The 27,995-nt window shown below is 35.3% G+C and overlaps 6 protein-coding genes and 2 non-coding genes across 12 annotated transcripts in view; 2 read left to right on the plus strand and 6 right to left on the minus strand.

Moving 5' to 3' along the window:
- Positions 1-1,129, minus strand: part of LOC129564919 (protein numb-like) — a 66,994-nt gene extending 65,865 nt beyond the window's left edge. The window contains exons 1-3 of the mRNA XM_055439169.1: positions 957-1,129; positions 639-884; positions 43-497 (exon numbers count right to left, since the gene is read on the minus strand). Coding sequence (XP_055295144.1) covers positions 43-497; positions 639-884; positions 957-1,025 — 770 coding nt within the window. The 5' untranslated portion in view covers positions 1,026-1,129. The remainder of the gene's footprint in view (positions 1-42; positions 498-638; positions 885-956) is intronic.
- Positions 1,130-3,720: 2,591 nt separating this feature from the next.
- Positions 3,721-5,263, minus strand: LOC129564920 (uncharacterized). Its single transcript, XM_055439170.1, has 6 exons — positions 5,165-5,263; positions 4,949-5,087; positions 4,727-4,860; positions 4,639-4,659; positions 4,245-4,553; positions 3,721-4,157 (listed from the first exon to the last, which is right to left on the minus strand). Exons 1-6 carry the CDS (start codon positions 5,229-5,231, stop codon positions 3,721-3,723), a joined length of 1,107 nt encoding a protein of 368 aa, XP_055295145.1. The 5' UTR covers positions 5,232-5,263.
- Positions 5,264-7,563: 2,300 nt separating this feature from the next.
- On the minus strand, positions 7,564-13,282 carry LOC129564921 (P protein-like). Its single transcript, XM_055439171.1, has 9 exons — positions 12,961-13,282; positions 12,602-12,832; positions 12,157-12,527; positions 11,829-12,032; positions 11,156-11,740; positions 10,911-11,065; positions 10,659-10,848; positions 10,309-10,550; positions 7,564-7,762 (listed from the first exon to the last, which is right to left on the minus strand). Exons 1-9 carry the CDS (start codon positions 13,070-13,072, stop codon positions 7,564-7,566), a joined length of 2,289 nt encoding a protein of 762 aa, XP_055295146.1. The 5' UTR covers positions 13,073-13,282.
- A 1,261-nt stretch (positions 13,283-14,543) lies between these two features.
- On the plus strand, positions 14,544-15,805 carry LOC129565394 (uncharacterized). Its single transcript, XM_055440251.1, has 6 exons — positions 14,544-14,820; positions 14,904-15,065; positions 15,134-15,196; positions 15,274-15,403; positions 15,481-15,530; positions 15,596-15,805. Exons 1-6 carry the CDS (start codon positions 14,749-14,751, stop codon positions 15,719-15,721), a joined length of 603 nt encoding a protein of 200 aa, XP_055296226.1. The 5' UTR covers positions 14,544-14,748; the 3' UTR covers positions 15,722-15,805.
- A 275-nt stretch (positions 15,806-16,080) lies between these two features.
- Positions 16,081-16,153, minus strand: Trnak-uuu (transfer RNA lysine (anticodon UUU)). The gene has a single exon. It is a non-coding gene; the product is annotated as a tRNA-Lys (tRNA).
- Positions 16,154-16,722: 569 nt separating this feature from the next.
- Trnak-uuu (transfer RNA lysine (anticodon UUU)) lies at positions 16,723-16,795 on the minus strand. Its single transcript has one exon. It is a non-coding gene; the product is annotated as a tRNA-Lys (tRNA).
- Positions 16,796-17,463: 668 nt separating this feature from the next.
- Positions 17,464-22,489, minus strand: LOC129565395 (cullin-2). 5 transcript variants are annotated; one of them, XM_055440254.1, is made up of 9 exons: positions 22,274-22,489; positions 21,055-21,307; positions 20,269-20,964; positions 19,884-20,115; positions 19,397-19,777; positions 19,189-19,306; positions 18,822-19,114; positions 18,381-18,680; positions 17,464-18,216 (listed from the first exon to the last, which is right to left on the minus strand). In XM_055440254.1, exons 2-9 carry the CDS (start codon positions 21,171-21,173, stop codon positions 18,085-18,087), a joined length of 2,271 nt encoding a protein of 756 aa, XP_055296229.1. In that variant the 5' UTR covers positions 21,174-21,307; positions 22,274-22,489; the 3' UTR covers positions 17,464-18,084. The 5 variants fall into 5 exon arrangements, with proteins under 5 accessions (XP_055296229.1, XP_055296230.1, XP_055296228.1 ...); XM_055440255.1 differs by having other exon boundaries at positions 22,109-22,472; XM_055440253.1 differs by having other exon boundaries at positions 22,105-22,454.
- A 270-nt stretch (positions 22,490-22,759) lies between these two features.
- On the plus strand, positions 22,760-27,994 carry LOC129565397 (uncharacterized). The gene is made up of 5 exons (XM_055440257.1): positions 22,760-23,321; positions 23,530-23,738; positions 23,801-24,528; positions 24,803-27,104; positions 27,179-27,994. Exons 1-5 carry the CDS (start codon positions 23,271-23,273, stop codon positions 27,399-27,401), a joined length of 3,513 nt encoding a protein of 1,170 aa, XP_055296232.1. The 5' UTR covers positions 22,760-23,270; the 3' UTR covers positions 27,402-27,994.
- The last annotated feature ends 1 nt before the right edge of the window (position 27,995 follows it).

Genomic DNA, 27,995 nt, shown 5'->3' on the forward strand with positions numbered 1-27,995 from the left:
GATTGATTATTCAGTGTGCTCAATCCGCCGGAGCTATTTTGCCGTTCGATCATCGTTGGTGTTGCATGGGGTCTTTCAATTGCATGTGGATTATGTGGTTTCGGTTGCGGCGAAACAATAGCAGCCGGTGCTCTGTTGCCAACATCAACACCACGCTCATTATGCAACCGTTTCGATTGACGGAATGAACTGAGTCTCTGAATTTCGACTTGATGATCCTCAATTTGTTTCATATAGATGGAAAATGCAATGCCAATCGCTTGAGCTAAACGTTCGCCCGAATCTTTTGTAGCCAAAAACCCATGACACATCCAACGACATGTCGTCCCATCACGATAGATGTAGCTAATGCCTCGTTCATTCTCAAGATCCACCGAGCAGAAACTCACTTTTTCGATACAATGATCAGCGATCAACGCTTTTGTATCTTTGTCAACGATACGCAACCCATTTCCACTGATGTGCAAAAAGCCACGCATCGGTCGACGTTGAGAGCGCTGTAAAGATGAAAATATTCTCAATTAATATTATTCAAAAGTCCTCTTGAGAGGAGATACGAAAAAAATATGAATTTTTGTTTCACAAGGACAACTCGTTTATTTGGAATCCCAGTTCGGGATCGTTCGAATGACATTTACCTTAAGCATCGACATCGCCTCTTCGCAAATATCAACACCGGCTCGTTCGAATACTTCAATACAACCCAAATATTTCACCGGGAATGAACAAATCGATGACCTTATCGCTTGTTCATCTGTTGGCCACTTCAATGGATTCGATGAATCAGGCACTGGTTTTCGACGTCGAAACGAATCACGAAACGAACGTCTAATTTGTTCCATTTTTTTCTTCGAACCATCTTTCAGTCGAAATGATGAAAATCTCTGTTTTGAATGATAGAGTTAGAAACAATTGTTAATGTCAAATTAATTGATTAAATGAACGAATGCACAAACCTTATCCTTAATATCTCTTATGAAACCACGTTGAAATGGCTCACGTGAATGTGATGATGTATTGCCCATTTTTGATGATTTTACGTATTTTTGTCTTTATGTCTGAAACAAGAGAAACATTTCGTAAAATTGGTTAAAAACGGATGACATAGAATAATTTTTCGTACTAAAGAACTAATAATTGAAAACAGGTAACTATTTGTCTTTTTGAGGAGAGTCAAAAGAAGCTGTTCGTCTCTTTGTCTCTTTAAAAAAAATTAAAATCCAAAATTCATGATTGTTTTTTTTGTATTTGTTTTAGTAAAAATTTTCTATACACACGCTCAATGTTTTAATATTTCAATCCAAAGACAAAAATTTTCTACGCTTTGCATTTGAAATCAACAATTTCGGAATGTTCAAAAAATCAAAAAAATCGACTTCGCACAGAAAAATATCGAATAACAATAGAGTTTTGTTTTCACTCGTACGCAACATATGTGCATGTCGCACATTGTGCAGGCAAAGAATTGAAGAAAACCAGAACAAAACGAAAGGCTGAACAAACTTGCAGGTAAAAATCCATGAGCAAGCCGTATGACGAGTCGCATCAACGATATTATTTGAACGATGCATGTGTATTGGTTGATCTACAAATACACATGCAGGTAATGTTTACAATGGAAACGTTCAGTTTTGCCGCTAGGCACACGCTTACACACAATGCGCGTCAGTAGAATGAAACATTTCGGTTGAATATTCCCATATGCATGTGTGTGCGCGTATGTGTATGTGAAGCCGTTGTTATGGTTTGTATGTTAAAATTCAAAAATTGAACGTTTTGTAACGAAATTTTCTTTTGAATTCCGAATTCGTGTGCAATGTTTCGTTTTTCATTGAAATATACTCTAAATATTTAATTTACAGATTATACATAAACATACGATAATCGAAATCTTATAAAAAAACACACACACACCTTTTGTTACTCTTTCAGACCACCATCCAAAGATTAATTAAAAGAAAAACAATTGTTTACAAATGTTTGCCCAGTGTGTTCGTTCTATAAATTGTTCGATGAGTTAACAGCCGATGTTATCCGAAACATTTGTTTTCCATTATGTTTAACTATCACTGATTTAAGCGATCAAACAAGGTTTGTTTGCGTGCTTTGTTTTATATTTTTATTCAATTTTCGTTTATCATATAGCAGTAGTGTTTATCATCTGTTTTATTTGATTGAAATGTTTTATTCTTTGTTTAAAGATATTGAATCAATATTTATCGTCTGTTTGAACAGTTTATACTGTTCTTTCTTATTTTTTGTTCTTATATATTCCGTTTTGGACTTGTTTAAAATCGACTTATTTTTGGTTTACTTTGGAAATTGTTAATCAGTTTAAAACTGTTCGGTTTTTCTCTTAACGCTATATGTTCGGTTTTAGAGGCGCTATCAACCTTCCCAAAAACACCGCAGTAATATAACTAACTGATGGTTTAGTTGTACATCGCAATCAAGTTATCCGTTGCATGCCTAACATCTTGGCATATGAACTCACATATATGTCAACACATACACGCATGTGCTTGTTATTTGAACACATACCATCAAAGCCTTTGTGAGGAACCCTCGTTTTTTCCATTCTGATCAATTCAGTGCATGTACACAGCTAAACACAAACACATATGCGACCACTGGATTTTTTGAATAGGATTTAACAAAGTGTGTTTAAAAATAAGTGGTGCGAAGAAGAGGCAGGAGAGAGACGACAAAAAAACCAACCGAATTTCTCACACTACAAAAACAATCACATTCAAATTTTTTTAACGGAAATTCACATGAATCTTCTGCTTGATAGATTTTACCACGCTCGCATTTGCCCTATGTGGTATGACTAAATTCATCATCTTTTGTTTTCACCAATGTTTTTATTGTTTTCCATTTTTTTGTCGAGATGAAAATATTAAAAAAAAAAAACAAGAATTTAAAAACAATTCAACAATAATTCTACTGTGATCAGTATAAACATCTTAGCTCTCATCGTGCATACGGCTATAGCTCGATCTACGAGTTAGTGGAGATTTTCCTTTCCAGGACTCATTAGGCCTTTGTTCTATCAAAAATCGCCCCAGTGGTATGATAACATGTTGTATGATGTCATTATACCGACTTATATTTCAAATTGCATTCTTCAAGACTAATATCATGATTAACGTGTATGTACAGAATTTCGGCAGTTATTCTGAATTAAAATTGAAGAATCACATTGATAAAATGATAATGTCATGAAATATTCGAAGAAAAAAATGAAATCGAAATGAAAATATTTTAAATGCAAACACTCATAAGTTGACATTTTCGAACTATATTGAAGTGAAATGTAATGTTAAATGTATAATATGAACGTATTAAAAATTCTTCATAATTGCCATATTTCGTCTGAAATGCACCTAGTCAAACCAGAAATGAAAATAATTTGAATTCCAAATAAATGTAGAAAATTATTTGCGAAAGTTTTCGTCAACTTTCTTCTTGAGGTTATCAGCAAAATTGAACAAAAAGCATTGAATATAACAAAATTGAGTCAAACGAGAAATTTGAAGATATGCAAAACATTCACGAAAAAATCCTTCACCAACCAAATATTACGTACAAGATATGTTTTGTAGAAATGTTAGACAAAATCTAATAATCTAGACAATTTTTCAATCGATAAGATAAATGTGAATTCTGTGGGTGACCAAAAATTTATTGAACTTCTAGGTATACAAATGTGACTTGTTATTATTTTGAAACTGTTTTCAATTGTATTCCCTCTGCTGATTTACAATCCCACCGCAAAGATATTTCATATTTCTTTCTTGGTTGACTTTCGCTTGGCACATCCTGATTGTAGACACCAATTACACATTCATCTGCAGCTACATGGATATCATGGACTTCGGTATCTTGTAAATTGATCACTCTTCCATGGCCCTTAGCTACAGCGATCATGACTGCTTTTCGGGCGGACACAATTATGTGCATAAATTTAGCCAATCGATGAGTATTCTCAAGATCCCAAAGTGGGCAATTGTGATTCACTTCGATGTTACTATCTGCCAGCCGTTCGTTTGTTCCAGACGTCGAAGACGTATGAATCGTTTGTACATTAAAAGCATCACCACTTTGGATATACTTGGATTTATCCATGAATTGTGTACATGCCGCCGGGTCTAGGCCTAATTGAATTTATATAAATTGAAATTTGAAGAAGAAATCAGAAAAAAATGAGAATGCTATTCAAGAATTTATTCTGTCACAATCACCTATTAATTTTCCAATTCTCTGACCGGTCCTTTGGAACAAACAACGAACAAAAAAAGCTCCAATATGCGCACCGAGGCTATAACCAACCACAACCATATTCGAAATATCATCGAGGCAGTTGTGCCCGGATTCCATACACATTATTCTCACTTTCATAAAAAAATCACACGTTTCTTTGGCTACGAAATGAGGGCGCTTGTCCTTGATCATACTTCTCAAGTGAAGTAACTTCTTTATAGCTACTGTTTTAGATTTCATATATTGATAGCCAACGTAACATATATTTGTATCGCTTGATTCGTACCAGCCTTTTTGGATAGAATAAAAACAATTTATGATGAAAAACATTTTTGACTTTCTTTTCGGTAAAGAATTTTTCGTTTGTCTTCCTACCTTTACCATCCAGTTGAGTAGCTGAAAAATTGGAAAACGTCTTTGAAAAAATTCTCGATTACAATAACATCATAGATCTGGTTCTTACCATTTTTTTCCATCAAAATCGCACCGATTCCGGTGAAAAAAATCGATAGTCCCCGTTTGTTATGTCCCAATGCCTGGATCAAGGTTGACATTTCAGCTGCGTTATTACTCATCGCCATCGTAAACTCAGTTTGGCTAATCGGAAATGAATAAGTATTACTTATCAGCATGAAGGCTATTTCTTCAGTTATAATGAAAGAATTATTTGAAATTTTCGACGAACCCGGGTTTGTGAATACAAGCAAATGTGATTGGATCCCCATTCTGCTCAATGTCATTTTCATCAAATTCAATCATTTTTTTCATGGGCCCAGGCAGAGTTTTTTGAGATCGGGACTTCACAGGTTTGCATCCAAAACACCCTAGAAGATTTATTTTTTGCAAGTTTTACAATTGAATCAAATATTAAATGGTGCATTTTCACCACCGCACGAATTACCGATTCCGGTGCTGCAAATTTGAATCAAATTCAGCAGTAAAATTACGCAAAGCAAACTGGTAAGCATGTCTTATTTTTTTCCGTATTGGTGAAACTATTATTTTACTGCAATTTGTTTTTATTTTGAACAGAACTACGATCTGCTCAAATTCAAGCAGCTCACTGGATTGAATACTGTGGCTGAATGTGAGTCATTTTATATTGATCGTAGCCTTGGTTAGAGCTGTAAAACACAAATATTAAAAAATAAATTATAATATAAGAAATTTTTCTAAATATAGCAAGATGTTTAAAAATAAGTAAAATATTTTGGAATTGACGTAAATACCAGGAGGCTGCAACATTGACTTCTTTCCATACTAATTTGACGTTTGTCACTGGTGAACGATTTTGCAGCGCCATCTGCACATATTTGACAATTCAAAGTGAACTAGCTGTCATCAGTATCGATGAGTCATCAATGTTCAATTTTGGGTCATAAACGACACATTTGCAATTTGCAATGTACCGTTTATGACCCAAAATTGAACATCGATGACTCATCGATACTGATGACAGATAGTTCACTTTGAATAGTCGTATATGTGTAGATGGCGCTTTTTGTGTGTGAGGCGATATGTTGCACCTGCTAAAAATAAATTTCGAACGAGCTTTGGATCAAAAATAAAATATAATAAAAATGTAGACCGAATTTATCCTGGTCCTCTATAATAATTATAATCATTATAATATAATTTAATAATTTTTGTATGGTTCGTCAAGACTAATATCATGATTAACGTGTACTGTATGCAACGCTATTCGGCAGTTATTCTGAATTAAAATTGAAGAATCACATTGATAAAATGATAATGTCATGAAATATTCGAAGAAAAAAATGAAATCGAAATGAAAATATTTTAAATGCAAACACTCATAAGTTGACATTTTCGAACTATATTGAAGTGAAATGTAATGATAAATGTATAATATGAACGTATTAAAAATTCTTGATAATTGCCATATTTCGTCTGAAATGCACCTAGTCAAACCAGAAATGAAAATAATTTGAATCCCAAATGAATGTAGAAAATTATTTGCGAAAGTTTTCGTCAACTTTCTTCAAATCTGGAGGTTATCAGCAAAATTGAACAAAAAGCATTGAATATAACAAAATTGAGTCAAACGAGAAATTTGAAGATATGCAAAACATTCACGAAAAAATCCTTCACTAACCAAATATTATGTACAAGATATGTCTTGTAGAAATGTTAGACGAAATAAAATAATCTAGACAATTTTTCCAAAAATTTATTGAACTTCTAGGTATACAAATGTGACTTGTTATTATTTTGAAACTGTTTTCAATTGTATTCCCTCTACTGATTTACAATCCCACCGCAAAAATATTTAATATTTCTTTCTTGGTTGACTTTCGCTTGGCACATCCTGATTGTAGACACCAATTACACATTCATTTGCAGCTACATGGATATCATGGACTTCGGTATCTTGTAAATTGATCACTCTTCCATGGCCCAGTGTTTTTCATAGATACATCTATATCTAAAAATTAGATATAGATTAGATAGATACGTATCTATATCTGTATCTTGATATTTGATTGAAAATAAAAATATCTATATCTAAATCTAGATATTGTGCTATTTTTGGTCATATCTTTCTATCTATCTATGTTAAAAAGGTAGATAAATCAAAATCCTGAAAACGAAAAAAAAATCAAACAAACAAAATAGACGTTCCGTTCTTCAAATGAAAAAAACATTTCACCGGTTTGTTTGATATTGTAGTTTTTCATTTATTTTTATGTGTATTTGTTTATTGTCACAAAACTTGTTTTAAGTGTCCTTAAACTATTTTAAGAAATAGTCAATTGTGAAAAAAAAATCACAAAATGATTCACATTCGGAGTTCTTGAAATTATTCAATTATTAATATCGATTGCGAAAAAAAGTTACGAAATGTGGAAATACTTGAGAAAAATGAACGCAAAAATGAAAACCGGCGAAATTATTTATTGAACCAGGCGTTCTTCTTTACGACATCTTATAAAAATCCAGAAGGACGAACCCGTCGGGGAATTAAATCATTTCGGATTGCAGCTATTAAATTCTGAATAAATGAATAAATAATGTCGGACGACCAAACAACACAAAACAATAAAGTTTCGTTACAAAATAGGACATGAATAAAAAAATAAACATGGATTTGTTTTATTTCTCTTGAAATGTACTTATAGAGTTTGTTCTCTCTTATTTTTGTTATTTCTCCCTAATTTTATCTATCACTACAAAAATAGATAGATATCTAGATATTCCAAATCTAGATAGATATTTTAGATATATATCTATATCTACATCTAAAGGCAATTGTATATTTCTAGATATCTGTATCTATATCTAGATACCAAAACCGTATCTACGAAAAACACCGCCATGGCCCTTAGCTACAGCGATCATGACTGCTTTTCGGGCGGACACAATTATGTGCATAAATTTAGCCAATCGATGACTATTCTCAAGTTCCCAAAGTGAGCAATTTTGATTCAATTCGATGTTACTATCTGCCAGCCGTTCGTTTGTTCCAGACGTTGAAGACCTATGAATCGTTTGTACAATGTACATTCGATTAAAAGATTTTTGTGTAGATGAGATTTCTCGTAAATCGGTTCAATTCAGTTATTTTAAACTTGTATCTAAAAATTGTTACATTTCAAATAGAAATTTTCTATCAAAAATAAAATCAAACATAAATAGAAATCACAGAAAAAAATATTCTTTCCGTTCAGCTATTCATCGAATGAAATTTGTATATCGCATATATAAGTGCGAATATTTTAAAGAAATCCCCGTCCAATTTGAAATTTCACCCCAAAAAAATTGACGAACTATTTTCACCGAGGATTAATGTACGAGACAAGATGATGACACTTCAATGATATAAACATAACTCTTCGGTGGATACTAGCAACACACATTTTTATATCTTCAATAATATCAATCTTCCGTGTGGGGTGGAGCCCAAAACGAACGGATGCCAAAGTCAGATAGCAGTACCAACAACCAGATCATTTTGACCACATTTTACCTGGAAGTTTCAAATGCATTTAGATTCTGAAGAAAATCTGCCAAGTCCTAAGAAAGTTAATCCCTAGACAGATAAATATATCGGATTATTTGCAATGTGATTAGGCGACTCGTTAATAATTCAAATGAAATGTATTTTGTTAGTGTTACAATGGAAAAACCATAAATAAAATCGTCATTTTTTGACTAGTAAATTTGGTCGGATCGTTTGTAATCTATTAAAGGTGTTTTGAATTTCGAAACAATACATTGCTCCAGAGAAACAGCTTCTGAAGAAATAATTAGCAAATTTACCACAAACAGGGCGAATGCAAATATCAATCCAACATTTTCAATAATGAAATAACCCTGTTCCGACATTGCTGTGTTGTGAATTCAGAAAAAAAAACTTCGGTTGAATTACGTCAAAATATTAGTGTTAATGTAATGAGAAAGTTCTCGGAACTTCTTGAGAAATTCAAAATGTTATTACTTTTCCGTACACAACGTGTCAAGGGATAGTATAGGAATTGGTCCCGAAAACTTTTTTCGCAAAATTGGTTTAGATCATCATAAAAACTCATGAAACGCGTAGAAAACCACTTTTTGAGACACTTTTCCGTTCGTGTGCAGTCGTCGTTGTCGTCGTTATCGTTGTCGTTGTCGTTGGTGTTTGTTAACACGATAACTCAAAAAATAATTGAGATAATCAAAATCTGGAAATGCCAAAAGTTTTGTATCCGAAAAACTTAGTTTAAGTTCGAAGATGAACCATTTTCGATTTGATCCTGGGGTACTTGCCCTAAGAAAAACCTAAAAAAATTGACACTTTTGTGCAACCAATCTTCTGCAAATGCGATCAACATGAAACTTTCAAAATTTTATTTTTTCTCCAAAAAATGAAACCTCAGAAAGTTTAAAGCCAATGAGAAAAATCTAAACAAGAAAAATGTAAACTTTTTTTTAACAAATTTATTCATGTCTATCTATTAATGTAAAAACAAACCCAGAGCAAATGAATCACTTGAAAAAATTTAACGTAGTTCAACGAAAATCCAGGGCCGATGTTATTTGCAGTCAGATTTTCTGCATCTGCTGGAGGCTATTTGCAGTCTCAAATTATAATTTGTACTAGACTGCAAATAGCATGCAGCACTTTTTGCAGTTTTATTTCGGTGGCGTTGAGAAATCACTCGCGCGCGCGAGTGAACGGGCGCCACACATAGTAATAAGGGAAAGTCAAGAGACCATTCAGAAATTCTTAAATAAAGATAATCCAACGACGATTTAGATCCAAACGATTCAATTGATTGTCATCAAAGTAGCATATAAATAATATGTCATTCTATTATCTATAAAAGCCGAATCATTTGGCGTTATTGTTTCAGTTTAAAATATTCTATAAAACGAAATAAACCTAAAACAAACTAAATTGTGAACTAAAACTTTTATTCAAATAAAATAATATGAGGAAATAATCCTCACATTAACTCGCGCTGATGTTTTCTCAACGCCACCGACACAACAAAAATATCATCAAACACTTACATTATCACGAAGGGTTGTAACAGTGATATGATCGGCACATGAGCACCATCTCTACTGATTGCCATTATTGCCATGTAAATGAATAGAATGTCTACTTCTTCTTCTTTTTCTCAACATCAATTGCATACGACTTATGGTAACTCTCCGTAATCATTAGAGGTGGCGCTACTTATGCGCATCAATTGACTTTTGCATTGGCTCTTATGTACTGTGCGTGCCTTTTGCATTATCATCAAGAAAGTATGTTTGTCCCTTTCATATCGAACCTTTGCGCTGGATGCTATTTGCAGTCGTGGATATGTTTATTGATAAGACTGCAAATAGCATCCAGCGCTATTTGCAGAAAATCTGACTGCAAATAACATCGGCCAAAATCCAGATATTAATGCCACTCGAACAGGACGTGAGCGGTCAACAAGTAAATGGTAACGAGTAGTACATTGCCAATCATCACAGGAAAGCCAATTCTATTTAAGAAAAGAAGAATAAAATGATAGAAAGAAGGTATGGATGAGTGTAAAAGACGCTTACTTAAAGTATTGTGAGCATGTCATTTTATAACCAAGTTTCTCTGCGACTCCCGCACACAGAACATTTGATGATGCACCGTAGAGATTTCCATTCGCTCCTAGAGTAGGTCCAAAAGCGAGGGCAAAAACAATGGGCTTCATAGGTAGATTTAGTGTTTCATTTTGAGCAAATGAATCCAATACTTTAACCATCATTGCTGTGACAGGTGTAGAGTCGACAACTGAAGAGGATAAAGCTGAAAACTACGATCATACAAGAAGAATCGAAATTAAAATTACACACGATTTTCGTATCAAGTGTGGTTACAAGAACAAACTAGTATATAAAATGGACTGAAGCAACGTATTTACCCAGAGAATAATAATAATAGCAAATGACAAGCGCATGGGTTCATCAACCAAAAGAATCAATTGTTCGGTTTGTTTTCCAATCCATTTGATTAAACCAAGCCGTGCTAAACACTCCACTGTAATGAACATCGCCATAAAGAATAATAGCGTCACCCATTCAACTTGTTGCAAGATTGATTCCATGTCGCAACTAGAAAAAATTAGCACTCATTACTTTTCACACTTGAAAACGGACAAAATGGATTTAAATACTCTGTAATCACAAGTAAAAGCATGACACCAATGAATGCACACCATCCCAGTGAAAGTCTTTGAATAGTTGGAATCGTTTCAATGAAAAACAGTAAAATGATAAACAGTAAAATGGTGATCGCTTTTTGGAAGAGCTTCAGGTCTTTTATCGGATACTGGAAATTATTTCAAAATTTAGACAAGAAAACGAAAAACATGTTCAGAAATTACTTCAAAATAGAAAAAAAAGCAAAATAAGTTCAAACCAAGTTCTTTAGATGCTCCAAAGACGATGGGAATGTTTTTTCGTTGTACTTCTTATGAACAAAGTCCTTTCTCTCGTTGTTTGTACTTTTTATTGATTCGATTTTCTTGGCCAGAATCAGTTTCAAGTTTTTCACATCATCTTTTTTGTCGTTCAGTTCGATGTCATCGAAGCATTTCTGCCAAATCATAAGTTCACAGCCTTTATTTACCGGAAGTTTCACCATTTTATGAATATTACGACACTGTATGCGCAAATGAATGTTGGTTTGAATGAGTGCGAGTATGACCCCAACGCTCATATGCATCGCATATGTTAAGAAGTTGACATCATGTTGGGCCACATATGAATTTTCAGTGATTAACAGATTCGGCGGATGACCGATAAGCGTTGTCAATCCGGCTATATTTATATTCAGTATGATAAACGGCAATACCGGAACTGGATTCAAGTCCAAACATTCGAATAATTTAATAACAACGGGTGTCATCAGTAGGATTGTTGTAACGTTGTCTAAAAACATTGATATCATAGCACTGATCACGCACAATGTGAAGATAAGAGGCCAAATTTGGCCGCGACTTATCTGCAAATACACAAAAAATAAACCAGGAACATCGAAATTTTTAAGCGTATACACTTTATGCTTTGATAAGAGAATCAATTCTATATACTTGATATGTGTAAACTGCAATGTATTCGAAAAATCCGGTATCAGTTAGAATTGCGACTAAAACCATCATTGAAAATATTAGCAGTAATGTATCGCAGTCAATCCATGTTATAATATCACCCATTGAAGGTCGATTGTGTAAGGCGGCCAGAATGCCAATCGATGTAAATGTCGTAAAAATAGCCGCCACAGTGCGGTGAACAATCTGGAATCATGTGACACATTTATCAAGTCACTTGGGGTCAACATTTCCAAATTGTTTTTTTCGAGAAAAAAAATTTCTTCCGAAAACACCCGATTTTCTAAAATGTCTATTTTCCAAACTATACCTCAGCTCCAATCAGAACATTCAAAAAGATCAGAATTATTACAGCTGATATCACACCAATTTCCGGCACTATCGCATTCGCATCCACAGTCAATTGAAATGCAATTGTATTTTCAACGTTTGTTGCCATGGTGAAAGTCAAGTTCAATGCTTGTAACGATGATGTTTCCGGGTAAAAATCGAATGTAATCGTGCATACTTCATAGTTCGAATGATCAATTTCGAAGATTTTCACCACACTGATATCCGTTTTATCTCGATTTTGAACATTCAGTATCAAAAAGTCTCCATTTAAGCTCGAATTTTCACGAAACGAACCAACAACACGAACAGCAATCTTTGAACCATAATCACTGTACGATAAATTCAAAGCTAAAAACGGAGAATAGCAAAAAATTGAACACATATCAATATTTGCGCTGTTTTTTTTCCACGGTATTACGTACCTTTTATGTGCTTTGCATCCATCAAAATATCGTGTTTGATCAAAATCTTCTCTTTCACGGTCAAGAGATGCCATGCAGACATCAACCATATAGCGAAAAATATCACATATTTCCACTTGCTTTTCCCTTTTTTCTTCATCGTTTCAATTTTCTCCTTGGATTCTGTACGAGTTTCCATCAGCAATTTTTCATCTCCAACGGATCCATCAACATCAATTGCTAGCGTTTTTTCTTTGAATTTAATAAAGAATGTTGAGAAATTGAGTTAAAGAACTGTTTACTTACTAACAAAAAACCATTAACGAGTTAGAATATTGCTTAAAATAAATGAAATTTCAAGAAGAAACACAAAATGTTACCCTTTTGAACTTGATCACGAAACGCCGAGAAGCACACATCATCTTGCACTGGCGATGGAAGATTTTGCCACAAAGAAATCTCTTCGCTTGCAATCGTTGTCGATTCAAACATGTTAAATGTGTATATTTACTTTCGTTCAAACTAATATAACAAATCCTAATGAATACTCCGTTGGCTAAAGCTGTGTTTTGATTATTTGTAACAGCCAGATTCTAAATTTGTACATATTTTTGTACTTCATTAGCGTCTTATTTGATATGAAGAAGACGCGTTTGATTGTCAACGTTTTTTTTAAATTTTGAAATTGATTGAAATGCGGAATTCAACTGTGGCGTCTTCAAAATGGACTGAGCATTTGCAAACTTTTTCAATGGTTGATATACTAACAAGCAACTTAAGTAACCAGTAAGCGTTAATAACACTGATAAATGCTCAAACGATTCGGCCTCTGTTTTTTTTTCGTCACCTCTTAATTTGATATGGACCGACCAATTATCAATATTGTTGCTGTAATCAAAGCTATAGTTCTTATTTTATTTTCGCATGGAATTTCTGTTTCTTTATCAAAATATAAAGAATTCGTCTATTTTAAATCAGGACCAAAATGACAGATTTCCAAATTGGCAAATACGCAAAAACCACAAGGATTGCAAATATTTCGGGTCATTTCATCGGATAACATTTCCCAAACCAATTAACAACGATTATTTAACCGCTTCAAAGCAGTTTATATTTATTACTTCACCGATTAAAACAAGTTTGAATTTTATAGATTAGTTAATGCTTGTGGCTTGAGCAATGACAAATTTTGTTATTATTTTGTTGTGAAAAATGGCTCTATGTAGTACTCTATAGTCCAAAATAATTGAAAAAATGTTTTAGATTGCAGCAAATTGTTTCTTTAATGAATGTACCAGTGTGGTTCAAATACCTATATTACCTTTTCACAATGCATTCGATTAGTAAATTAAGAAGAATTCTTGACCATTTTCTTTGCGGATTTTTTCTCAATATTTTCTATGGCTGACTACGACTTCAAAATTAAGCAACAGAATGAAGACTGAAAAAAAATCAGTTTGAAATGATTTTAATCGTACTTCGGTTTTTTCCTCGTACTAAAGATCTCGCGTGCATCGTTCTCCGCTTTGAATATGAAGAAGTGAATGAATATTTTACTTAAAAGATGTGCACGATCTTCACTAAGAACACGAGCAGAGCCAAAATCCTGTTCAAATTTACCACGCACGGTTCGACCAACTGGTCCAATGAATGATGCTGGAAAGCTCAGTTGGAATGGATTTCCACCATCTATCTTTCAATCAATTCATTCGCGATCGCTCCTAAATAACCGTTGTGTATGATATTCCATAGATTTTTTTCAAACGGTAACGTAGATATTTTCGGTGGGAATTAGCATCGTATTCAATGTATGCATTGAGACGCTGGAAAATTGTTCGACGCACCACCTGTAGCAAAAGTTTACGCGCCAAACAACTACTGTGACAGCATACATTCTGTTTGGCAAATGTGTTCTGTCATTACATCGCAGATTCGACGAAACGAGTGAGAATGACAGAGGCGGCATAGATGGTGCGTCGAAAAAATTTCCAGCCGATTTTGCTGTTATTAATGCCCTCCGGATATTTTATAGCCCCTTTTCCCTGGACTATTTAGCGTATCAGCGTATCGACGAGGATATTTTTTTCTAAAAAAGATTCAAACGTAGTAGCCATCGTGAATAGTTGTGTGTTTCTTCTACGTATATTTCAAAATCGGAAAAAATTGTAATGTCAACTATAACGAAAGACTCATTGTGTGAAGTGGATGAGATTTTGGACGGGCGCGTCGTAGACAACAAAGTATGTCGTTTTGGAATTCAAAAAAATTATGATTTAGTTCAATTTGAATGTTTTTATATTTAGTTTATGTGTTTCATTTGAAGATTGAATATTTGGTGAGATGGAAAAAAAGTGAGAGTAGTGACGATGATGATGACGATGATGATGACGATGATGATGACGATGATGACAGTGATACAGAATGGGTCCCAGCGGAGCTGTGTAGTTGTCCAATCGCCATTGCGAACTTCGAAAAATCCATTGGGGTAAAATAATAAATACAATGAATTACTTTGTTTGTGTCCGAATCAACTCTGAATGTTTCATGCAACAGTTGTGGAAGGACACCTATGAAGTCGAAGGTATCATTGACTCCATTGAAGATCCAGACGGAAATGTATGTCTCAAAATGTCATGTTTTTTTGAATCATTGGTAAATTCCACGTTCGTTTCAAATAAATCAATTCATTTCAGGTGGAATATCTGGTCAAATGGAAGGGATTCGACAGTTCAAAACAAAGTACTTGGGTTAAAGAAAAAGATATGCATTGCAGCTATTCAATTCAAAAATTCGAAAATGGTCACCCATATCGAGATAGAAAGAGTAATTTGACACGATTCAGTTGTGAACCAGCTTGTTAGTTCAACGCGATAATTAATACGTTTGTCTCATTATTACAGTGTTGCAGGTGAAGAAAATTGATGATTTTGCTGGATTTCGTCGTGGAGTGGTGAGACAAACAGTATTATTCAATAAAAACAAATATAATTTGCAATCAAATTAATTCACTTACAGGAGAACTACAAAATTATAAAGGGAGGCGAACAAGAAGCCACCAACAAAAGATATACATTGGACCAACTATACATCGCTATAAATGGTCGCAAAGCATTATGTCAATTCAAAGGAGAATTCTTTTAAGTTTGTGTAACAAACCGAGATCATCCAAAGTCGACTGTGTCATTCAAATATATTCAAATAAATAACAAAATATAAATTCGAAAACAGTATTTCATTTTCTAATCTACCCAAGATAAATATTGCGTAGTTCAATCAATTCATCTGAGCTCCGTACGGAATGGTAAAAATCGACACGTTCGTTTAAATTCAATACAATCGGTATCAATATCAAAGATTTATTTATCGTTTTAATCGTATCAAAGTTTGGCTGTTCAACAAAAAATTATAAATTTTTATCACATAAAAATCGATAGAAAAAAACCTCTTAATTGTCTATTCCACGCTGCAAAAGTCAAAAGCAATAATAAAAAAAAAGGAAGCGCCCGAAGAGGGACTTGAACCCGCGACCCTTGGATTAAAAGTCCAATGCTCTACCGACTGAGCTATCCGGGCTTGTATTTCTTTATCGGGATTGGTACACATCGACCTGTTAGTTGAAAATCAATCAAATTGGCATCAATATCAAAGTATTGCTGTTCAACAAATATTTAATTGTGTTGCTGAAAATAAAAATGGCAATACAGAAGTGTTTGAACTGAAGCGCAACATGAATCGTCGCTTCAATTAGAAGCCTAACGTCAAAAATGTGAATTTTGAATGTGGATTTGTGTGTTTTTTTTTACGAAAATGATAAGAGATTTTCAACAAAGTTATAAAATTGATTAAGTCACAAAACTTTCCTGAACACACGCATTATCTCTGATCATTTTCGCAAAAAACATATAGAACCACATTCAAAATTTACATTTTTCATGTTTCGTTTTCATTGATGCGACGATTCATGTAACGTTTTTAAAAATCAAATTCCATGTTGCGCTTCAGTACAAACACTTTTGTATTCCCATTTTTATTACCAACAAATAATTTTTAGGAAAAATTGTATCACATAAAAATCGGCAAAAAACCTCTTAAATGTTTATTCAATGGTGCAGAAATTAGAAGCAATAATAAAAAAAAGGAAGCGCCCGAAGGGGGACTTGAACCCACGACCCTTGGATTAAAAGTCCAATGCTCTACCGACTGAGCTATCCGGGCTTCGAGTCTATAGTGAGTTAGTTCACTATTCACCCGTTCGAGTAGCACACTCCGTGCTAAAGTACAACTAACATGTGCTTTATTGCATGTGATTTTTGGCACGTATCCAACAAATAGTGCGATTGAGTCAGCATCCGATCGAATACACTTAATCTTGCTATTTGTTTGGTGTATTGTGAGAACTGAGGCATCAATATAATACATGATATGAATATGTGGAGTAGAATTATTCATCGATTTAGTTGAAGAGATGTAATTTCATTATAATAATGATGTAGCAATAGCTTCGTTATTATGTCAGCCCATTTTTAGTAGAGTGTAAAGTTCAATTGAATGAACTTGGAAAAATCATGCAAAATGCAAAGTTTTCACATCGAAAATCGTTCGTTTTTGAACGATGACACACCGTTCATAAGGTCGATGTATGGCGAATTCTTTGCAATATTTCAAGACGTTATGACTCAACAACAGGTTCACTTGCTGCTGTTTTTTTTAGATTTTGAAGTAAACAACAATAAACGATACGAAACAGAAATTTCACACTCGGCTGTGATTGTTGTTGCTTTTTCGCTGAAAACAATTACCTTCAATTGTTTCAACCAATTCCAGAGAACCTAAAGAAACTAATTTGGATGCATCAAATGAAGAAAAACGAAAATCGCAATTGATTCCATTATTCTATTCACATTTATTAACTTTTTTCTTCAACTCATTTTTTCCTTGTATTTTGTTTTTGTCCTCACTTTTTTATGTTGTAAATTGTTCAACTGTTCATTAAAACTAAAATTTATTAAAAAGTTCTGCGTGTTACACTCGAAAAGTAAATGATGAAATGCAATATTTTCTTCGTTCAAACGTTAAATGATATTTGAAATGTATAAATACGAAAGTAATCGATAAATTAGAAGAGAAGAAAAAATTCTGTGTGAAAAATGAAGACTATTGTTCTATGTGTTGGATAATTTAATGTGGATTCGAATAAAAAATATGAACTCCGTTCCGTCGAATTGGGTCGAAATGATTTAAAAAGAAAAGAAAAAGGAAACGACAAAAAAAGAATCCGATGAAACACTCGCAGTACAAAGAGACATTTGTACAAAAGATACGTTTGAAAAACTCTGCTTACAAGCTAAACTCTTATTTCGTTTTGTTTGTTTGTTTTATTTGTTGTGTTTCCCATGCCTTGCATCAAATACAGATCGAATTTGGTTTTTCAATTTCTGGTGTTTATTCTTTTCCCAGCTTTGAAGAATTCTCTCTCTCTCTCTGTCTCTCCCTCTTTCATCCATTTAGGCTACATAGCTGTACTCGTCGCTGCCGGTTGACGTTCGCTCAATGTACTGTTTGTCGATTAGCGATTCGATACATTTTTTGATCATTGAAATAGTCGGTGCAAATGTTACTTTTGATTGGGATAGGATCTATTTCGGAACGAGAACCAAAGAGAAATTAGAAACGAAAGAATTAGGTACGAGTTAAGGCCAATAAATTGAACGATTCCAGTGAAAATATCGGAAAAAAAGTAGAAATAATCATGAAAATTTATTCGTTATTTGCAAATCAAACGAAAAAAAAGTGATTTTACCTCCTGAATAAGCGCATTATGTTTGAGTATTTTGCGTGATTTCATAATCCGCACAATGGCTGCTTGGAGGTATAGCTTGCGATCTTCATCGACGGCACTCATAGTGTGTTCAACTTCTTGCGGTGTTTCACGCTGCAATGCAGCGGTAATTTTGAATTTCGTACGCTTGTTCGAGTAATCCAAATTCAGTTTGATTTCTGTGCTGCCTTCAAGTTGCTCGGAGCTGGCTAACAGTAACTTTGATTCGATTAAACTTTGCATATGCTTTTGAAAGGTGTCCGCATTCAATTCAAGCGTTTCCTGAAAGCGAAACAATAACAATTTCATCAAATCTTTCGTGGAAAAACCGATGCATTTTTGCTCGAACAAAGATTATTTCTGAGCTATCGATGCTGATGATATGAGCTTCCTGTCTTTTAATTTCTCCCGCTATTATCTCACCTGTATTTCTTTGCACGTCATAACGTCAACATTTTCGAACAACAACAAAATGGCCATTTGATACGTTTGCATCGTAATAATGTAGGGTTTCTTCAAATAGGATAATTTCAATTCACCCTGGCACAAATAGTGTAACCACGTTAGTTTGCGTCCGTTAAAGTTTTCGTGGTAAAATGTTTCAAACATTCGGATCGCTTTTTCAAATTCGTGTGGTATGGCGAATGGTATTGTCGTCTGTGTCGGTCCCAGCGGCCATGCACCAGCTTGAAGCACTTTAATTGATAAATTGATACCTAATCAAATGAGAAATAATGCGCCGTTAGTTAGATAGATATCCGTAATGATGACCAAATTTCATTCATACTACCTAATTCTACGTTTTTGTCTTTCAAATGTGCGTTGAATTTGTTATTTAGATCTGTTGACACGGAGATATCGGTAAACATCCGGTGCAGTTTATTGGTGAACTCATAGCCACACGCTTGCTGGAAATATGAAAAGAAACATGGTCAAATTAAATGAGTGGAAGAGGTTCATTGTAAATTCAAAAAAATGGTCTTAAATTGTACACTCACTTTTAATCGATTAATCATGGCCTCTTCGGTGTCCATGCTTTGAGATTGTTCGTGAATCAAACGTTTGGCCAACATTCGGCTATAGAATTTCTGGTAGACATCTTTATCTTCGATATATTTGAATATGGTGATGCTGCTGGTGAGTTTTGAGTCGATTTCAATTTCGGTTGTTTTTGATTTTTTCAGTAGGCTATCACAGTATTTGGCCACCAATTCGGCGCTACGACATTGCTGCTTGTCGTTGATACGCTTGTTGATGACACTGGCACAGGCACGATCTAATGCACTCAAAAATAGCGGATCATTTTTAAAGAGTTCGGCTATCATTTGCTCATATTTGTGATGCACTTTTAGCATATTTTCAACGAATTGGATGTGAATCTGTGGAAACCGAAAAACAATCAATAAGACATTTGCAATGATTTGATGAAAATCGATCGAAAATCGAATAAAATGGTTCAATTCAAAAGCATCATCGCCAACTAACCGTATCGCCTTTTAGCGTTGAAATAGTTTCGATGCCTTCGTTTTTGATGTGATCCAAAAATGCTTGAATGAGTGTCTTGAGACCGTCGGGAATAGGCTTGAGCAAAACGTACATGTTGTGCAAATCAACGCGTTTCTCTTGCGACACCATCTCTTTGCAGTCCGAGTGTAAAAAGTCCAGGTGATCGGTAATCATTCGAAGTTCACATTCTTGCCGAAGTTTTGGTATTGTACTGTTGAATAGAAATAAAAAACGAAAACGAAAATAATTCTGATTAAAAAGCGAGTCGTGATAATTGCGATTTGTTTTGTGACCTCTTTCCATGCAATTTTTTTCCACTGTAATTGTTGTTCTTATCTGTGATAAAATGTAATCATTGACTAACCTTCCATGGAAAAATTTATGTGCCCGACGATTTTCATCCTCCAATCGTTTAAGTACCTCTTCCATATACTCACTAACCGTGCAACGTTGCAGCAATTGTGCCGCTTCGCTTTTGTAATATTCACCGCTAGCCGCCAGCATCGGTGCTTCGAATAGTTCTTGGTACAAATTTAAATTGCCTTTCTTTTTGTAATTCTGAACTTGTACAAAACTCTGAATGATGCCATAAATCACTTGTGCACTGTTCGAGCCCAGATCATTGCCAATTCGATCGGCATAAATGGCTTCCAGAATTTGTTTAACAATTTCTTCGCCCAACGATTTTATCATACAGCCACGCCAAATATCCAGTCCCAATTCACCGATTTCCATGAGCTCTTGATTTTCAGTGCCCACTTGACCGTACGTGAACTCCACTTCGGCCGTGTGTTTGTTACGTTTGATATGCTGCTGATTCAAATACATGTATAAAAAGTTTAGGTATTCCACACCCTGACTGTATTCAATCCAAGCGGCATAGTAACGCTGCAGCAATGTATCGTTCACCATATTGTAATCGTTTGCATTGTCATTTTCCGATGGTGCAACTTTTGTTGCTAGCAAATTATGCACATGTGACTCCAGAAATTGCTTCGTTTCATTGTACAGCTTATCGGCCAACGGCTCGGGAAATGCAACACACAACGAGTAGACATCACTGAAAAATGAACAAGTTTGAAAATTATTTTCGAATTAGAAAAATCAATCTGGAGCAAAAAATGAATAGATCTAAACTCAAAATACGTACAGAAAACGATCATTCCAAATGGTTTTATTCACATTGCCCATTGTGATGACATCTTTGACCGTTTGCTTCAGTTCCTTCCATGTTTCTTCAAAGTTGACGCGTTTTGGTTTTAGCGACATTTCACCTTACTCCTTTGCTATTCTTCTTCTCAGCTCTGAATGTTGTGTGTCGACAACGAATGTAAAATTAGAAATAAGTTCGATTCCTAAGCGAATCCCTCTATTAATTGACTTGACAATTTAATTTGCAATATCTGAAATTAAATAATAAAGTCATAAATAAACAAAACAAGCGAAACAAGGTTCAATTTCAAAGGTTGTTATCAATCGAAGTGAAACGGTATTGCTTGTGGTTAATGTTGAGGTCAAATTGTGTCGGTGACAGAGCAGAAAAAGGTGCGTTCATCCCAAAGCAACACCCACAGAGTTGCACGTCTGTTTTTGTGGCTTTCTCGAGAGAAAAAAAAATGAAATGAACTAAACATTCCGTCTATTTTTAGATCCAGTTTTTCTTCTTATTTTGTCTATGGTCACAGCAGCAACAACAACAACAACAACAACAAAAATACAGTCGTAATAATGCCGCTGACGAATGAAACGCAGTTCAACGAATATTTTACACGGTAGAATTCGCACAAGATTCCGCTAAAACTATCATTAGATTGAATTATTTGCAGCGTAGATGAGTTTTTTTTTCGTTCGTCAAAACTGAGACAGAGCATCTTCGAAATCAGTAAATAGACAATGAAACAAACACTATTCCAATTGTGTATTTAGTGTTCAATGCCGACCTGTCCAATTCAAATATATAAATATGGGATTCTCGCAACAAAGGAAAAATCATTGAATTCAACATTCGTAGATTCCGTGCTGCAACCGCAAAAATCATGAATGACTTTCATATTTTTCACATTTTAACCAGGCCACAAATTTCGACAATTATTATCCGCACACACATTTCCAAATTTACAACCAAATTAAAAAAAAAAAGAAAAAAGAAATTATGTAAAACAATACGAAATCTCACGTCCATATACACACACATACATACATACAAAGAAAATCCAAATTCGAGGAACTTTCGATTGCGTTGCCACAAAAAAAACAAAATATTTGCCAATAGATTGAAAAAAAAATAAATAAATTTCAAACTCTGAATTTCGCACGAAATTGGTTGACTGAAAATATAAATTTGAGCGGCAATGAATGCACTTGATTACCATTCGATTATATACAATTTTCAATCACATATAGGAATATGCAATTCGTTTTCACACGATCAAATGATTTTTTTTTGTGATTGTGCGACTAAAAACACATGAAATGTCACTGTCAAGCGGACATAGAAACCAATATAGCTCTCACTCTCTCATTGCACGCTGAATGGGCCTGAATGAGTGCGGTGCTCACTGCTCACACAATCAATCGAATTCCATTTGGAATCAGGCTTTAGGTTTTTTTAAGTACTGACAGGCCATACTCAAGACGGTGACAGTTGAAAATTGAAGTTTTTATTCAGTCAATAGTTTTTTTTCCTATCAAAAGAAGAATTTCGAGTGGAAAAATACAAAAATGCTGGGCTAAAAATATTCGCCAAAAACAATTGTCTCTCAAATATTTGGTTTCAATTCCTTCAATCATTGTCGCGCCAAATGAATACTTTGCGCTTACATTGATATTTCTAAGTAACGATATAAACGGAGTGTGTGTGTGTGTAAATTGACAGCAAGGCAAGGGGGACCAAAGTGTTGTCTGCTGTTGCGTGAAGAAATGTCATTTGTTTGTCAAATACAAATGTGTGTGATTTTCATGCGATGCAATCCATTTCAAGACACACACATACACAATACAAATCATATGTGAATTATGCTCATAGTCTTTCACTGGGGCCCCACGAAAAAAAAAGAGAGAAGTGAGAAGACAGAAGAAACCATCAAAACGATGAAGGTTTAGTAGCTCGCACACAATTAACACACAACGACTCATACGCTCGCTTTGTATCTGCTGGCTGAAACAAAAAGAACAAAAAACAACACCAAAGAAACGAACGACGAGCTACTATAAACTACTTGATGATGTATTTGGGTTAAAATGTTATCGCTTCTACCAAAAGTTGAGTCAATACAGTTAATTTTGACTTTGATTCAAGTGGTGTTTTCGATTTAGCCTAGACACAACCACTTTCATCCACACACGATCTCAGTAACGACGAAAAATATGGCAGGCATTTATGGACTTTCACGCGAAGCCGTTCGCGTAAAAGTAAAAGTAAGTGTTTTTAATTGGTGAATATAGAAACATTTTTTTTTCCATTCACAGGGTTGAATAGCCAATGAAATATCAATAACATACACACTGTCTTTTAATCAGCAGAAGAAGAATGAAGAAAAAAATTGTCATTGATACGCATATCGATTTTGTGAGCATGTGTTTGTTTTCTGATTTTTCAATTTTATTCCTTTGTTTGAATCCGTAGAAATGTGAAGCAAGTCTACCGCCTGAGTGGCGAAAATTCAGTGTTGATCCGCAGATCACATCGTTAGAAGTTTTGTATAGCATTCTGGCAAAAGCGTTTGACCTAAAATCCGAGTTTACCATAAGCTACAAGACAGCCGATCCGAACGACGGTCAGGAAGTGTATTTGCCTGTTTTGTCGGATTGGGATCTCGATGCAGCCTTCCTCAGGTATTTCTCCCTTTTGCTCAAATTAGTTTTGTCAACTTTTTCATAGAAGTGATATTTTCCAGAGCTCACAATCATTCCATATCGTTTGGCACCGATCCTTGTTTAACATTAACGGTAGATATAAAACCATTTTCCGAAGCATCTGATTGGGATCCAACAAATTCAACGTCAAAAGAGGTGACACCGTTGCAACAATCAATTGGCGTTGGTCATAAGTACGTGCAAAATGTGCAAATCCGTTTGCCTGGCCTGATTATGAACCAAATGGAGAAAACATTTTCAATGGTGACGCGTGCACTGAATTTTGTTGAAGATCAAAGCATTTTGCAGCCACTGCGTCAACCACTCTCGGATGCTGAGTTTCGTTCATTTCTCGATTCCGTGGGACAAATTGTACAAGCGAAAAATCTACGAAAAGTTATTTATAACGGTGGAATTGATCCGTCGTTAAGACGTGTCGTATGGAAGCACATATTGAATGTTTATCCCGATGGCATGACGGGCAAACAACGTATGGATTATATGAAACAAAAGGCGGCCGAATATTGTCGATTACGCGATGTGTGGCGAGTGGCTGTGCAACAAGGACCGGTCACGGGTGAATTAGCCTATGTAACGAGCATGGTGCGCAAAGATGTGCTTCGAACCGATCGACTGCATCCATTTTACGCGGGCAACGATGATAATCAAAATATAGCATCACTTTTCAATATTCTCACCACATATGCACTCAATCATCCAGCAGTGAGCTATTGCCAGGGCATGTCGGACATTGCGTCACCGCTTTTAGGTTTGTGTGGATTTTTCCAAGTTTTTTACTGGTTCGTCCATCGGTTTTTGTTCATATTTTTTGTTTTTTTTTGTTTGCTTGTTTTCGATTTTCTTTATTCAAATCGAACAAACAAACACCATTCTGAATGATTGAAATGAATCTCTTATCACAAAATGCTCTAGAAATAGTAAGAACATTCAAAAATATCAATACACGCTACGACCGACTCAAACTCCAATTCTGTAATCTAATCGCACGGTTTGCGTTCAATTGTTTCACTTTCTCTTTGCAGTAACGATGTGCGATGAGGCTCAGGCGTACATATGCTTTTGTGCAATTATGAAGCGTTTGACCACAAATTTCATGCTTGATGGAATTGCAATGACACAGAAATTCGCACACCTATCCGAAGCTTTACAATTTTATGACCCCGAATTTTATGAGTACTTAAAACAGCAGCAAGCGGATGATTTATTATTTTGCTATCGTTGGCTGTTGCTGGAAATGAAGCGTGAATTTGCTTTCGACGATTCGCTCCGTATGCTAGAGGTGTTGTGGTCGAGTTTACCATCGCAACCGCCGAACGGTGAATTGAATTTGTTCGAAAAGGAATTTATACCAAAAGATGCACAATCATCGCCGAAAAAGACCAAATCCGATGTTAAAATGCGAAAACCACGTGAAACAGCATACACTAAACTATGCGCACTTCGACGTCAAAGTTCTTCACAATCATTACTAACCACATCACCGAATGCACCCAATGCCAGCGATTCAACAACGTTCGGCCGCAGTTTGGACGGAACAAAACGGTTTAACCAAAGTCTAGACGAGAATATAACACGAACACCAGTCGGCAACAGTCGAAATATATCAAAAAGCTATCAAAGCCTAGACGAATCAAAACTTCGGCATCAAAAAACAATCACGCAATCAATCGAAGCCAGTGACCAGTCGCCAGTTAACAATTTTGAAGTGAAAAACAATGAGAAAAATCAACAGCAACATCAGCTGTCGCAAGCATCGCTCAACAATAATGACGAACATGATTCGGCATCGACACGAACAACGCACACCAAACAAGAGGAACAATCGACGGCCAACAATAATATTTTGCCGATGTCAGAAAATTCAACCAGTTCCAGCCATTTCCAGGGGATCAAAGATCGAATTGTGGCTGGGAAAAAGGAGATTTTTGCATCGCTCGACAAAATTGAAAAGTATCCGTTTGAGGATTTAGTAAAAACGGGCTCCATTGATTCGATGAATTCAGGTGATACCACGCCAAAGGGAGGAAAAATTGTGAAAAATTTCAATGAGTTCCTGAATTTTGCGTCAAAAGGTGCGAAACTTTCATTGAACCGTTCGGCCAGTGTCAGTGAATCGCGTAGCAAACGAGCCCCACTCCGCTCAACACGATCGTCACATCAAAATTTAAACTCGAACAAAACTTCGGAAACCGACTTAAATTCCATCGATGACAAATTACACAGAAGATCCGACGATTTGAGCCCAAAAGAGAATGAGCCGAATGTTGAGTGTCGCCCTAACAAAAAGACACTTCAATTGCAATTGGAAGAGCGTAAGCAATGCAGTTTTGATGGCAGTAGTCCCGATGATTCCGAATATTTTCCAATGACCACTTCCATAACACGTGAACTACGGCTTGAATTGGACAATTTGAATCGGCAAGTGTTTGGAAATAGTTTTTCGCCAAAAGTGAATGTAAATGGTTTTGAGACCAAGGAATCGCCCGAAAGTGCCGGCTCACACATAAGCAATAATCGATCACCAGCCAACTTTTGCACGGATATCTCATACACGAAACTCAATCAAAACTCCGAAGATGAAGCGCAACTAGATAAAATTTATAGTTTACCCAATGATAAGAATCCGAATGAAATGCTAGAAAAAGGCGGTTTGGACAAGCAATGGAAACGGCCGAGTACGTCGAGCATAAATGCCGAAGTGTTTGTTTGGGAGAATCCGCTGCATGTCTCGCCAACAGTTCAAGAGCCAAGCACATCTCAAACGCATTTCTATGCGGACACCAAAAACCCATTTCATGAAAAAGACTTTCTACAAACGCTCACACCCGACGAACAAACTGAGCTCGAATACGATGGCGAGATTATTGACGAAGTTACTGGTAAAAAATCAATTACGCCCATTCGATTGATACGCAAGAAAGAGGATGGTGGCGGTGGTTCGTTAAAACGAAATTCGAGCATTTTCCAAAACGATTCCGAATCGGATAGCGAGAATAGTGAAAGAGTGCTAAATGACCTCATGAAAACGTCAATGCTCAGTGAAACGAATCCATTTTTAATGGACTTGACTGCATCGCTTGAAGAGACTGCAAATATAACTCAAGTTATCGACAAAACCACTACAGCCAACAATCCCGATGTTTTTATCGATGAAGAAGCATCCGAAGCCGAAACCGAAACTAATTCTATTGTTCTGGAAAAAACGACCACATCATTGCCACCACCCACGGAATTTGGAGGCGGCAATCCATTTTTGATGTTCCTTTGTCTGTCTCTGTTACTTCAACATCGAAATTTTGTGATGAAAAATAATATGGATTACAAGTAAGTGTTATTTATTCATATAGTCCATGTCATTTATTCAAAACTAATTATTATTATGATTTTCAATTTTCAAGTGAAATGGCAATGCACTTCGATAAAATGGTACGGAAACACAATGTTGTGCGAGTATTGAATCAAGCGAGACGCATGTATGCTGATTACTTGAAATCGCAGAATTTCCAACGCAGTGCAACGAATACGGGAGGTGATAGCAATGGTAGCATTGGAGGTAGCAACGGCAGTGGCAGCGGTGGCGTCAACAGAACCGACACAAACCATGTCGATAACAAACAGTGATAATATTATGTCGAATAGCATCTATTCGAATGCAAGCAAATTAGAATTTCAAAAATTGATATTAGCTCGTAAGGTGTCACACCATATTTATTCAATATATTAGCTTGTATTTTTCCGGGAAAGCCCATTTCTTATGACCGACACAACAATGTTGATATAATAAGAAATCAATGAAATACTCATTCCAATCTATATATATATATATTTTCGTTCCAATTGTGCGCCACGGCCGGTATGAGGGTTTTATGCGATTATCGGTTATAGAAATATTTACAATCACAAAAACAACTCGAATTCCAGTCAAACATTTTATCAAGATATGAAAAAAAAAGAAACAAATTTGGTTTATTTTCCCCACGCCTAAGATGGAGAGACATTTTGGAGATGGTTTATTATTTCCCCTGTTTTATGATATTTTATTGTTTTGACGTTTCAAACACACAACAAATTTGATGTGAAGTGCAACAAATTGCATTTAAATTAGTACGTTAAGCACTGGGCAAGGCAAAATTATTTGCAGAACAATCCGGCATATTATATCGAATAAAAATCCAAAAAGAATAATAAAAAACGGAAAAAAATTCATCAACAAAT

Source organism: Sitodiplosis mosellana, unplaced genomic scaffold (genome assembly GCF_009176505.1).
Source record: "Sitodiplosis mosellana isolate CC-2019 unplaced genomic scaffold, AAFC_SMos_1.0 Smas_scaffold_2, whole genome shotgun sequence".
Classification (NCBI taxonomy): Eukaryota; Metazoa; Arthropoda; class Insecta; order Diptera; family Cecidomyiidae; genus Sitodiplosis; species Sitodiplosis mosellana.